General features: G+C 51.9%; 1 protein-coding gene and 1 long non-coding RNA gene across 5 annotated transcripts in view; one reads left to right on the top strand and one right to left on the bottom strand.

Annotated features, from left to right (window-relative positions):
* Positions 1 to 8,728, top strand: part of LOC134340119 (zinc finger protein Aiolos-like) — a 289,201-nt gene extending 280,473 nt beyond the window's left edge. For 3 of the 4 annotated variants that reach the window (XM_063036990.1, XM_063036991.1, XM_063036988.1), the window contains one exon: positions 7,595 to 8,728. In XM_063036990.1, coding sequence (XP_062893060.1) covers positions 7,595 to 8,313 — 719 coding nt within the window. In that variant the 3' untranslated portion in view covers positions 8,314 to 8,728. The remainder of the gene's footprint in view (positions 1 to 7,594) is intronic. The other variant, XM_063036992.1, reaches the window with a different exon arrangement.
* On the bottom strand, positions 2,391 to 8,273 carry LOC134340120 (uncharacterized). The gene is made up of 3 exons (XR_010016489.1): positions 8,167 to 8,273; positions 7,354 to 7,482; positions 2,391 to 2,539 (listed from the first exon to the last, which is right to left on the bottom strand). It is a non-coding gene; the product is annotated as an uncharacterized LOC134340120 (long non-coding RNA).
* Positions 8,729 to 13,457: the final 4,729 nt, after the last annotated feature.

The following is a 13,457-nucleotide window of genomic DNA, read 5'->3' as shown; positions in this document are numbered from 1 at the left end:
TTTCGAACAGTGGGTTCCTCCGATGACATTTCACCGCCTTATCTCAGTCATTCTGTTTTTTCACCCAAACGCCTGGATTTAAATCTACATTTCGATCATTTCGAGTATCAAAATGAAATCCCAGTTTTCAGGTTGAGTTCAAAAGGACATGAGTCACATGATTGTTCCTCAGGCTGACTCATCTGACACCTCATTCAGTAAAGTTTCCCTGACTGTGAGGCTGCGAAGATCTTGGGCATGACAGCTAAAACTTGTGACTAAACTTCGATACATGTGTGCAGGAGAGTGTCCTAGCTGGTTGTATCACAGCCTGGTGTGGAAACACCAGTGCCCTTGGAACAGGAAATCCTGCACAAAGTACGGCCCAGTCCGTCACTGGTGAAGCTCTCCCACCATTGAGCACGTCTACGTGAAATGCTGTCGCAGGACAGCAGCATCCCCACACCCCTCACCCAGGATGTGCTCTCTCCTCCTTACAGGATCCTGGGGTCCCACACCGCCAGGTTCAGGAACAGTTATTACCCCTCAACCATCAGGAAGGAGGTACAGGAGCCTCAGGACCCACACCACCAGGTTCAGGAACAATTATTACCCCTCAACCATCAGGAAGGAGGTACAGAAGCCTCAGGACCCACACCACCAGCTTCAGGAACAGTTATTACCCCTCAACCATCAGGAAGGAGGTACAGGAGCCTCAGGACCCACACCACCAGGTTCAGGAACAGTTATTACCCCTCAACCATCAGGAAGGAGGTACAGGAGCGTCAGGTCCCACACCACCAGGTTCAGGAACAGTTATTACCCCTCAACCATCAGGAAGGAGGTACAGGAGCGTCAGGTCCCACACCGCCAGGTTCAGGAACAGTTATTACCCCTCAACCATCAGGAAGGAGGTACAGGAGCCTCAGGACCCACACCGCCAGGTTCAGGAACAGTTATTACCCCTCAACCATCAGGAAGGAGGTACAGGAGCCTCAGGACCCACACCACCAGGTTCAGGAACAGTCATTACCCCTCAACCATCAGGAAGGAGGTACAGGAGCCTCAGGACCCACACCACCAGGTTCAGGAACAGTCATTACCCCTCAACCATCAGGAAGGAGGTACAGGAGCCTCAGGTCCCACACCACCAGGTTCAGGGACAGTCATTACCCCTCAACCATCAGGAAGAAGGTACAGGAGCCTCAGGACCCACACCACCAGGTTCAGGAACAGTTATTACCCCACAACCATCAGGAAGAAGGTACAGGAGCCTCAGGTTCCACACCACCAGGTTCAGGAACAGTTATTAAACCTTCAACCATCAGGAAGGAGGTACAGGAGCCTCAGGACCCACACCACCAGATTCAGGAACAGTTATTACCCCCTCAACCATCAGGAAGGTGGTACAGGAGCATAAGGACCCACACCACCAGATTCAGGAACAGTTATTATCCCCTCAATCATCAGGAAGGAGGTACAGGAGCCTCAGGACCCACAACACCAGGTTCAGGAACAGTTCTTACCCCTCAACCATCAGGAAGCAGGTACAGGAGCCTCAGGACCCACACCACCAGGTTCAGGAACAGTTATTACCCCTCAACCATCAGGAAGGTGGTACAGGAGCCTCAGGACCCACACCACCAGATTCAGGAACAGTTATTACCCCCTCAACCATCAGGAAGGAGGTACATGAGCCTCAGGTCCCACATCACCAGGTTCAGGAACAGTTATTAAACCTTCAACCATCAGGAAGGAGGTACAGGAGCCTCAGGACCCACACCACCAGATTCAGGAACAGTTATTACCCCCTCAACCATCAGGAAGGTGGTACAGGAGCCTCAGGACCCGCACCACCAGATTCAGGAACAGTTATTACCCCCTCAATCATTAGGAAGGAGGTACAGGAGCATAAGGACCCACACCACCAGATTCAGGAACAGTTATTATCCCCTCAACCATCAGGAAGGAGGTACAGGAGCCTCAGGACCCACACCACCAGGTTCAGGAACAGTTATTACCCCTCAATCATCAGGAAGGAGGTACAGGAGCCTCAGGACCCACACCACCAGGTTCAGGAACAGTTATTACCCCTCAACCATCAGGAAGGAGGTACAGGAGCCTCAGGACCCACACCACCAGGTTCAGGAACAGTTATTACCCCCTCAACCATCAGGAAGGAGGTACAGGAGCCTCAGGACCCACACCACCAGGTTCAGGAACAGTTATTACCCCCTCAACCATCAGGAAGGAGGTACAGGAGCCTCAGGACCCACACCACCAGGTTCAGGAACAGTTATTACCCTTTCACTGGCTCCTGAACCATAATTTCACTCACCCCGTCACTGAAATGTTCCCACAACCTATGGACTCACTTCCAAGGACTCTTCATCTCATGTTCTGAATATTTATTGATTTTTTCATTTCATACTATTATTTCTTTTCTGTTTGTACTGGCGCAGTTTGTTGTCTTCGGCACTCTCATTGAACGGTCAGGTCGGTGCCGTCTTTCACAGATTCTGTTGTAGTTATTATTCCGTTATGGATTCATTGAGTATGCCTGCAAGGAAACAAACTTCAGGGTTGTATGTGATGACGTTATGCACTCTGACAGTATAATTTACTCTGGAAATTTGAGACCCCACGGTGTCCGCACAACGGATCCGGCTGATAAATGCCGAAGGAACTCAGCAGCACCTACGGAGAAGAGTAAACAGTTGACGTTTCGGGCCGAGACCCTTCGTTGGGACTGGAAAGGAAGGTGGGGGGGGTGGGGGGGAGCAGTGATGGTGTGAGAAACTTTCAGAAGTTTGGCTGCCCCCCCTGAGGGAATGCCGAGAGCTGTTGGTGTCCGGTTCAGAGGAGAACTATGCCTTGTTTTGTAACTGAATGGTAGGATTTGGTTCTGTAAGGTTGCCATTGCCGGGGGAGGTGGTGGAGAGAAGCTCCCATTACCCATTAAATGCTCCCAACGGCGTGCATCTCAAACAGCCTCTGACAATCAAGTCCAGCTCCCGGCCTTCACGTGTGGTTTAGCTACTAAGCCCGGCGGAACCGTTTCCATCGACAGGAGAAGGGGCAAAGGTGGATTACTGGCACCTTAAAACCAGTCACTCTGGGCGGATGGGGCACGTCAGCCGTGATTGGCAGCTTATCCAGGAGAAGGAAAACTCTGATCTCAAACCTCCCGCCGCCTTGCGGCTGTACCCACTCACGGGGAAGGCTTCGGGAGTGAACCCCGAGGGGAAAATCCGGAGCTGGAGTCCCGAAGGCGGTCCAACGCAGACTTGCAACTCCTGGTGCCAAACTGTATCGCTGTCTGCTGCTTCTTTGGGACCATCAGCTGTGTTGGGGGGGGGGCCCGCTACACGGGGCAACAGCTTGCTCTGCTTATGGAGAGGATGTTTCTTCCAGTGGGGGGGGTCTAGGACCAGAGGGCACAGATAGAGTGGATGTGGAGAGGATGTTTCCTATAGTGGGGGGAGTCTAGGACCAGAGGACACAGATAGAGTGGATGTGGAGAGGATGTTTCCTATAGTGGGGGGAGTCTAGGACCAGAGGGCACAGATAGAGTGGATGTGGGGAGGATGTTTCCTATAGTGGGGGAGTCTAGGACCAGAGGACACAGATAGAGTGGATGTGGAGAGGATGTTTCCTATAGTGGGGGGAGTCTAGGACCAGAGGGCACAGATAGAGTGGATGTGGGGAGGATGTTTCCTGTAGTGGGGTAGTCTAGGACCAGAGGACACAGATAGAGTGGATGTGGAGAGGATGTTTCCCACGGTGGGGGAGTCTAGGACCAGAGGACACAGATAGAGTGGATGTGGAGAGGATGTTTCCCACGGTGGGGGAGTCTAGGACCAGAGGACACAGATAGAGTGGATGTGGAGAGGATGTTTCCCACGGTGGGGGAGTCTAGGACCAGAGGACACAGATAGAGTGGATGTGGAGAGGATGTTTCCCACGGTGAGGGAGTCTAGGACCAGAGGACACAGATAGAGTGGATGTGGAGAGGATGTTTCCTATAGTGGGGTAGTCTAGGACCAGAGGACACAGATAGAATGGATGTGGAGAGGATGTTTCCTATAGTGGGGGAGTCTAGGACCAGAGGACACAGATAGAGTGGATGTGGAGAGGATGTTTCCTATAGTGGGGGAGTCTAGGACCAGAGGACACAGATAGAATGGATGTGGAGAGGATGTTTCCTGTAGTGGGGGAGTCTAGGACCAGAGGGTACAGATAGAGTGGATGTGGGGAGGATGTTTCCTATAGTTGGGGAGTCTGGGACCAGAGGGCACAGATAGAGTGGATGTGGAGAGGATGTTCCCTATAGTGGGGGGGAGTCTAGGACCAGAGGACACAGATAGAGTGGATGTGGAGAGGATGTTTCCTACAGTGGGGGAGTCTAGGACCAGAGGACACAGCCTCAGGATAGAGGGACGTCCATTTAGAACAGAGATGAGGAGGAATTTCTTTAGCCAGAGGGTGCTAAATCTGTGGAATTCATTGTCACAGGCGGCTGTGGAGGCCAAGTCATTGGGTGTATTTAAAGCGGAGGCTGATAGATTCTTGATTAGTCCGGGTGCCAAAGGCAGGAGAATGGGGTTGAGAGGGTTAATAAATCAGTCATGATGGAATGGGGGAGCAGACTCGATGGGCTGAATGGCCTAACTCTGCTCCTATGTCTTATGGTCTTATCTTCTCTGTATTAAATTGGTTACCTGGGCAGAACAGTGGAGTGAAACATGGATAACTATGTTAATTGGATTATATTATAGATCACCCAACGGTCAGGAGATTGAGAGGAGCAAATTTGTAGAGAGATCGCAGACTGTTGCAAACAACATAAGGTGATTGTAACTTTCCACATATTGATTGGGACTCCCATACTGTGAAGGGACTGGATGGGATCAGAGTTTGCCAAATGTGTGGAGGGAAGTTCCGTCAATCAAGAAATAGCAGTTCCAACCAGAGGGAGTGTGATACCAGATCTCCTTTCCGGGAACGAGATAGGGCAGGTGACGGGGGAGTTTGCAGAGGAACAAGAGATTGTACAGATGCTGGAAATCCAGAGCAACACACGCACGTGCGCGCGCACACACACACACACCACACACACACACCTGGAGGAACTCAGCAGGTCAGACAGCATCTGTGGAAAGGAATAAACAGTCAATGTTTCGGGCCGAGACCCTTCATCAGGGTGACGTCTTGTCCTGATGAAGGGTCTCAGCCTGAAATGTCAACCATTTATTCCTCTCCACAGGTGACCTGCTGAGCTCCTCCAGCGTTTGGTGTGTGTTGCTGGTTGAAGAGGAGTAGCTGTTCCTGAACCTGCTGGTGTGCGACCGCAGGCTTGCGTGCCTCGTGCCCGACGGTAGCGGTGAGGAGACAGCGTGGCCCGGGTGGCGGAGATCTCTGATGATGGATATTGCCCGCTGTGGATACGACCGATGGTCGGGGAGGGATGTGCCCGTAACGAACTGGGCAGAGTTCGCCCCACTCTGCCCGTTCCCTGTTCTGTACATTCGAATTGCCGCACCAGACCAGGATGAAACCAGTCAGGTTCCAACTGCGCGTCTGCAGAAGTTAGAATCAGAACCGGGTTTAATCTCACCAGCACACCTCGTGAAATTTGTTGTTTTGCAGCTGCAGTGCATCGCAAAACATAGTAATTAAAAATACTCTCTACATCCAGTAAGAAATTTTTTTTTTTAATTAAATATGCCATGTGAAAAGAGACCCAAAAGATAATGAAGTGGTGTTCACGGGTTCAACGTCCATTCAGAAATCTGATGGCAGAGGGGAAGAAGCTGTTCCTGAATCGTTGAGTGTGTGTCTTCAGGCTCCTGTACCTCCTCCCTGATGGCAGAGGGGAAGAAGCTGTTCCTGAATCACTGAGTGTGTGTCTTCAGGCTCCTGTACCTCCTCCCTGATGGTAGCGATGAGAAGAGGGAGCAACACACACACACAAAATGCTGGAGGAACTCAGCAGGTCAGGCAGCATCTATGGAAAAGAGTCAACAGTGGATGTTTCGGGCCGAGACCCTTCATCAGGACTCGGCTTGAAACGCCGACCGTTTACTTTGGATTTCCAGCATCTGCGGACTCCCTTGTGTTTGTGACGAGAAGAGGGCATCTCTCGGGTGATGGGGAGTCCAAAATTTCCGAGTGTTTGGTGACGAGCCAAACCTCTTTTACCTGGGAGCGCAAAGCCGTAGATGTTAGTTCAAACATTTGGTGATGTGCTTTCCTGATATTTGAGCCAACATCCAAGTCGTGCTCTCTTTTCACTGCTGCCATCAGAAAGGAGGTACAGGAGCCTCAGGTCCCACACCACCAGATTCAGGAACAGTTATTACCCCCTCAACCATCAGGAAGGAGGTACAGGAGCCTCAGGACCCACACCACCAGGTTCAGGAACAGTTATTACCCCTCAACCATCAGGAAGGAGGTACAGGAGCCTCAGGACCCACACCACCAGGTTCAGGAACAGTTATTACCCCTCAACCATCAGGAGGGAGGTACAGGAGCCTCAGGACCCACACCACCAGGTTCAGGAACAGTTATTACCCCTCAACCATCAGGAGGGAGGTACAGGAGCCTCAGGACCCACACCACCAGGTTCAGGAACAGTTATTACCCCTCAACCATCAGGAAGGAGGTACAGGAGCCTCAGGACCCACACCACCAGGTTCAGGAACAGTTATTACCCCCTCAACCATCAGGAAGGAGGTACAGGAGCCTCAGGACTCACGCCACCAGGTTCAGGAACAGTTATTAACCCCTCAACCATCAGGAAGGAGGTACAGGAGCCTCAGGACCCACACCACCAGGTTCAGGAACAGTTATTACCCCTCAACCATCAGGAAGGAGGTACAGGAGCCTCAGGACCCGCACCACCAGGTTCAGGAACAGTTATTACCCCTCAACCATCAGGAAGGAGGTACAGGAGCCTCAGGTCCCACACCACCAGGTTCAGGAACAGTTATTACCCCTCAACCATCAGGAAGGAGGTACAGGAGCCTCAGGACCCACACCACCAGGTTCAGGAACAGTTATTACCCCCTCAACCATCAGGAAGGAGGTACAGGAGCCTCAGGACTCACACCACCAGGTTCAGGAACAGTTATTACCCCCTCAACCATCAGGAAGGAGGTACAGGAGCCTCAGGACCCACACCACCAGGTTCAGGAACAGTTATTACCCCCTCAACCATCAGGAAGGAGGTACAGGAGCCTCAGGACTCACACCACCAGGTTCAGGAACAGTTATTAACCCTCAACCATCAGGCTCCTGAACCAGAGGGTGGGTAACTTTACTGAACTTCCACTTGCCCCAACACTGAACTGTTCCCCCGAACTGTGGACTCACTTTCAAGCACTCTTCATCTCATGTTCTCAATGCTTATCTATTTTTTCTTCTTGCACAGTCTGTGGTCTGTTGCACGCCGGTGCCTCCCTGCCCTGTTGTGCACGGCCTGTCATTGACTCGATTCCGTTCCTGTGTATTGACACAAACAGGTGAAGCTCAGGGTTGTGTCTCGTAACGTCTATGTACTTTGAACTTTGGGCTGGTGCGGTGAAGTAAACTCTTGTTATTCTTGCACACGCAGGTGAAAAGCAGTTTTGCCTGGGCTACCCGGACCTGCAGTACCCCCCGACTTCGTCTTACGACAAGGAGGGAGAGATGATGCAAACACGCTTCATGGACCAAGCGATCAACAACGCCATCTCCTACCTGGGGGCTGAGTCACTGCGGCCCCTCGTCCAGACGCCCCCGGCCCCCACTTCCGAGATGGTGTCTGTCATCAGCAGTCTGTACCCGTTGCCCCTCACCCGCAACGACGCCCCGAACGGCCACGCCCGGGAGGCGGCGGCGGTGGCGGAGAACAGCGGCCCCCACCCGAAGGCGAAGTTGTCGGAGAGGGGGACGTCGCCCAGCAACAGCTGCCAGGACTCCACGGACACGGAGAGCAACCACGAGGAGCGCCATGGGCAGGCCTACCTGCCGCACCAGGTGATCGGGGCCCGCTTCAGGAACGGCCTGGCCGCGGCCAAGGAGAGCCCGAGGCCCTTCGAGTTCCTCAAGGGCGCCGCGGGGCCGGGCCGCGAGGCGCTGAAGGTGATCAGCAGCGAGGGGGAGCCGGTCAGGGTGTACAAGTGCGACCACTGCCGCGTGCTGTACCTGGATTACGTCATGTTCACCATCCACATGGGCTGCCACGGGTTCCGCGACCCGTTCGAGTGCAACGTGTGCGGCTACCGCAGCCAGGACAGATACGAGTTCTCCTCGCACATAGCCAGGGGGGAGCACGGCTTCTGCAGAAAATGAGAGCTCCGGAAACCAGTTTCGATTCAGGGACCAGCCAGGGGGAATTGGGAAAAAAAAATCAACAAAAATATTATTTTTTTTAAAAAAAAAGAACTCGAGCTTCGCTTTTATAGTTTAACGCTGTGTTTGAGCGCCTCAGTGTGTGTGTCCCCTGTGGGCGCTGACGGCCCGGTCACGTGAGGGCCACTATCTTGTAGCAGGGGAAGAAATGGGCGACACAACGAAGAGTGACTGCGTGGTGCAGAGTAACGCACGCACACGCACACACACAAAATGCTGGAGGAGCTCAGCAGGTCAGGCAGCATCTACGGAGAGGAGTAAACGGTCGGCGTTCCGGGCCGAGACCCTCCTTCGGGGCTGGAAGAGAGAAAGTGGGGGGGAAGATGCCGGAATAAAAAGATGCGGGGGGAGGGGATGGAGGGTAGCTGGAAGGTGAGAGGTGGGTGGAAAAGCGAAGGGCTGGAGAGGAAGGAATCTGACAGGAGAGGGGAGTGGGCCGTGGGAGAAAGGGAAGGAGGAGGGACCCCAGGGGGGAGGTGACGGGCAGGAGTTGAGGGAAGAGACTTGAGTGGGGATTAGAAGAGGAGGGAGAAAAGAATTTTACTGGAAGGAGAAATCAATGTTTATGCCATCAGGCTGGAGGCTACCTGGACAGGATCCAAGCTGGAAGGCCTGCGAGTGTTGCAAAGCTGTTTTGTGTGTGTGTGTTTTTTTAACCGGCTCTAAGTGTGGCCTCCGAGACACAAGGAAGTTTACCACCCCGCCGAAGGCCGAGGGTGTCTTTCTCCAGGGAGGAGACAGAAATTTTTTTACCCCTGGGCAAAAAAAGGACAATCCCATCACTCCTGGCGTTAAAACCAAATGAAACTCTCGTTATTTGTTGTGGGGGGGTGGGTGTGTGTGTGTGAAATGACTCGTTCTCAGGCCAGTACCACGAGCCACCTGCCTGCGAAGGACGCTGGGAGCAGGATTCGTGGGATGCTGTACCCAGCAGGAATTTAAAGCAAGAGCTGTACACGAATTAAAAATAAACAGTAAATGGTTTCAAGTAAAACGAGGAGAGACTTGTTGTCGTCCGGGTGTGGGCCACGGTGCAGATCTTGAACGTTGTAGAAGTACTGACCTACGTGACCACGGCCAGCTTGTTCGGCTATTCTATGCACTCTATGGGCTCCTGGTGGCTATGTACCTTCCTACTGCGGATTCCTTCACGTACTGGGGAACTGAAGGGTCTCGGCGGTTGAAATTATGCTGTTCCGATCTTGGTTTGCCTCTCCTGCCCGTCCGGGCTGGCCCGATCTGAGCAGGCTCGTACGCAACTCACCGTGCCAACTCTGGGAGGTAACTGCGTCGCTTCTGTGAATTACGGCCACCTCGCTCTCACCTGCCTCCTTTTAATTTTGTACAAAGACTGTAGCAGAATGAGTGCGTCGTTCAAGTGGCCTGCTGTGGAGGTGGCAGTTATCACATCTCAGTTCCCGGCTGTTTTGAGCTGAAGCATGCTCTGTGTGTTTCGCGTGGGTGTTTTAAGTAAGATAACTCATTTGCTGTTTCTTTGAACTACTGCATGTTGGATAAGACGTGGTGCAGCAAATTTTTCCCCACAGTCCCTGAAATCACGTTCCGGATCTCAGCGATCGAGATTCAAGGCAACACACACAAAACGCTGGAGGAACAAATCAGGCAGCATCTGTGCAGAAGAGCAAACGGTCAGCGTTTCACTCTGAGGACCCTGTTTACTCTTTTCCACGGATGCTGCCTGACCCATGGAGTTCTTCCACCATTTTGTTGGTGTTGCTTCGGATTTCCAGCACGGGCAGGCTTCCGCCGGTCTGTGATTCAGGACTCAATTCTGTGTATCACCTGTGCTTCAAAACGTGCGGTGGAGACGCGTTGTGTTTGCGATGACAACAGCGCGCCCGGGTGTGTGCTAGGGGGCAGCTCGCGCCACACGTTCCCGTGCCAACATAGCATCCCCCCACAGAACACACAGCAAGCAAAAATGATGACGAAGACAAGCACTTATTTACAGATAGGCTAGGTTTCACTCTTTATTCCCCCTCCGAAGGAAATTCTCAGGGTAACAGAATCAGTATTATTCTCCTTTTCCTGATCTCCAGGAATTTTTACCTGGTGTTGCTGGCCTATACTATATCAGTGGACCCATTCGACCAGTAGATCATAAACACAAAGAGATTCTGCAGATGCTGGAATCCTCTCTCCCCAAAACTCAAATGCTCCGTCCCAAGCAACATCCCCGGTGATCATAGTATAAAATTCCCCCAGCAGTTTGAGACTGAGAAGATAAAGACAGACATTTCAGTATTGCAGTGGAGTGAAGGGAATTACAGAGGCATGAGAAAGTTGCTGGCCAAAGTTGATTGGAAGGGAACACTAGCAGGGATGATGGCAGAACAGTAACGGCTGGTGTTTCTGGGAGAAATTAGGAAGGTGCAGGATAGATGCATCCCAAAGATGAAGAAGTATTTTTAAAAGGAGGATGAGGCAACTGTGACTGACAAGGGAAGCAAAAGAGAGGATGTATAATAGAGTAAAAATTGGTGGGAAGTTAGAGGATTGGGAAGCTGTTAAAAACCAACAGAAGGCAACTAAAAGGAGAGAAAAGATTAAATACGCTCGTCAGTAATATAAAAGAGAATATCAGAAGTTCCATTTAAAAATCAGAGAATGTATACAGTATACAACCTGAAATTCTTGTTCTTCACGGACATCCTCGAAACAGAAGAGAACCCGAAAGACAGAAAAAAACATCAGAACCCCAAAACCTCTCCCTCACCCCTCCCACACACAAGCAGGAGCAAGGCAACAATCCCCCCTCCCCCCAACTTGTTCCAGCAGGGAGTAACAGCGCACACCACCCACCGAGCAAACAATAGCAAACCCCCACCCCCCCTAGAGAAACCTTGACCTACAGTCCAGCAAAAACGAATCGTTTCCCAAACAGTTCGACGTGCCACGGGCCCTGACTCTCTTATCCCTCACTCACAAGGGGGAGAGAGGGGTGTCACCCCTGTCACAACGAGGTGGGTGGGTGGGGGGAAAACGCTGTTTCGATGTTACAGACTGAAGTGAGACTGTTTCCACCTCACCCAACTCGAGCAAAATGCTAGACTTTAGATAGCATTTCTACGCGGTGCAGGAAAGAGGAGCAAGGTTAAATGTACAAGATAAAGCCTTTCTGTTTCCCAGTTCGGGACAAGTTAGAGACTCGTTTCAGTTGCCATTCGCCCTGGTCAGGTACTGGGCTGTTTAGGGTGGCTCCCTTCACCATGTTGGTAGCTTCCTCTCGGTTTTCTGCATTGTCAGTCATGCAAGCCCCGGCTGGAGACTCGGGAATACCGTCTCATTGCATTGTTTGACTGGTCAGGGTTGTTAGCCCTGAGCTGATCCCCTAAACCCGCCCCCCCTCCAAACCTGGAGGACTGGTGGACCACCCTTAGTCTGGCCTCTACCCTTTGACCTGTTTGGCATGGGTGACCCTACCAAAAGCCAAAGCTCGAAGCCCTGACTCCAGCCAGCACAACCCTCTGGGTCACTGAGGCGTGCGATCCTGCAAACCACGAGGTTGCAGTCCTCTTCGAGCCCGCTCAGTAAGATCCCAGTCAACCGTCGAGTTTGCCCCTAAAGTCCGGACCTCCACCAATCTCCGTCCTGCAAATCTGAGCGTTCCTGCAGATTCATGGCCTTCTGGGTGGAGAAATCTCTCGTCCCCTCCAGAATGACCGGCGCATTATTTTGGCATGTGATGCCCCGGGGGGTGGGGGGGGGGTCTTCTGCGAGGAGACATATCGTTAGACCATAAGACAGAGGACCAGGTTCGATATTGTCGTTTAAAGAAAAATTGGATAGGTAAATAGACAGGAAAGGAATGGAGGGTTATGGGCTGAGTGCGGGTCGGTGGGACTCAGTGAGAGTAAGCGTTCGGCATGGACTAGAAGGGCCGAGATGGTCTGTTTCTGTGCTGTAATTGTTGTATGGTTATATAGACAACAGACAATAGGTGCAGGAGTAGGCCATTTGGCCCTTCGAGCCAGCACCGCCATTCACTGTGATCATGGCTGATCATCCACAATCAGTATCCAGTTCCTGCCTTATCCCCATAACCTTTGATTCCACCATCTTTAAGAGCTCTATCCATCTCGTTCTTGAAAGCATCCAGAGACTTGGCCTCCACAGCCTTCTGGGGCAGAGCATTCCACATATCCACCACTCTCTGGGTGAAAAAGTTTTTCCTCAGCTCTGTTCTAAATGGCCTCCCCCTTATTCTTAAACTGTGGCCTCTGGTTCTGGACTCACCTATCAGAGGGAACATGTTTCCTCCCTCCAGCGTGTCCAATCCCTTAATAATCTTATATGTTTCAATAAGATCCCCTCTCAGCCTTCTATATAGGAGCAGAATTGGGCTATTTTGCCCATTTAGTCTGTTCCGCCGTTCGATTCTGGCTGATTTATTATCCTTCTCAACCCCATTCTGCCTTCTCAGATCTCTCTGTTCACTGAGTCCTACCCTGGTTTCAGTTTCCAAAGTGCAATACAGTCTTTGCATTGAATGGATTTCTGCCCTGGTTTGCCTGTGTCTCTGGCAGGTTAACTGCCTCCTCACTGCTGTCCAGAGGCCCTGGGCACCAGGTCCATTCCCTGTGGGTTTAGGCCCGGCTGTACACTGGCTCCATAACTGTTTCTGCTCACCGTCCACATGCATCAGACATAGGAGTAGAATTGGGACAATCGAGTCTGCGCCCCCATTCCATCATGGCTGATTTATTATCCCTCTCAACACCCTTCTCCCCGTAACCTTTGACGCCCTGACTAATCAAGAACTTAGCAACCTTCGCTTTAAATATACCCAATTTCTTGGCCACCACAGCCGTCTGTGGCAATGAATTCCACAGATTCACCACCTTCCGGCTGAAGAAATTCCTCCTCATCTTTGTTCTAAAGGAAAGTCCCTCTATTCTGAGGCTGTGTCCTCTGGTCTTAGACTCCCCCCACTATAGGAAACATCCTCTCCACATCCACTCTATCTGTGCCCTCTGGTCCTAGACTCCCCCACTATAGGAAACATCCTCTCCACATCCACTCTATCTGTGTCCTCTGGTCCTAGACTCCCCCACTATAGGAAA

This window comes from Mobula hypostoma, chromosome X1 (genome assembly GCF_963921235.1).
Source record: "Mobula hypostoma chromosome X1, sMobHyp1.1, whole genome shotgun sequence".
NCBI lineage: Eukaryota > Metazoa > Chordata > Chondrichthyes > Myliobatiformes > Myliobatidae > Mobula > Mobula hypostoma.
Note: the sequence above shows the minus strand (reverse complement) of the source record. Positions and strands in the feature narration are given on the sequence as shown.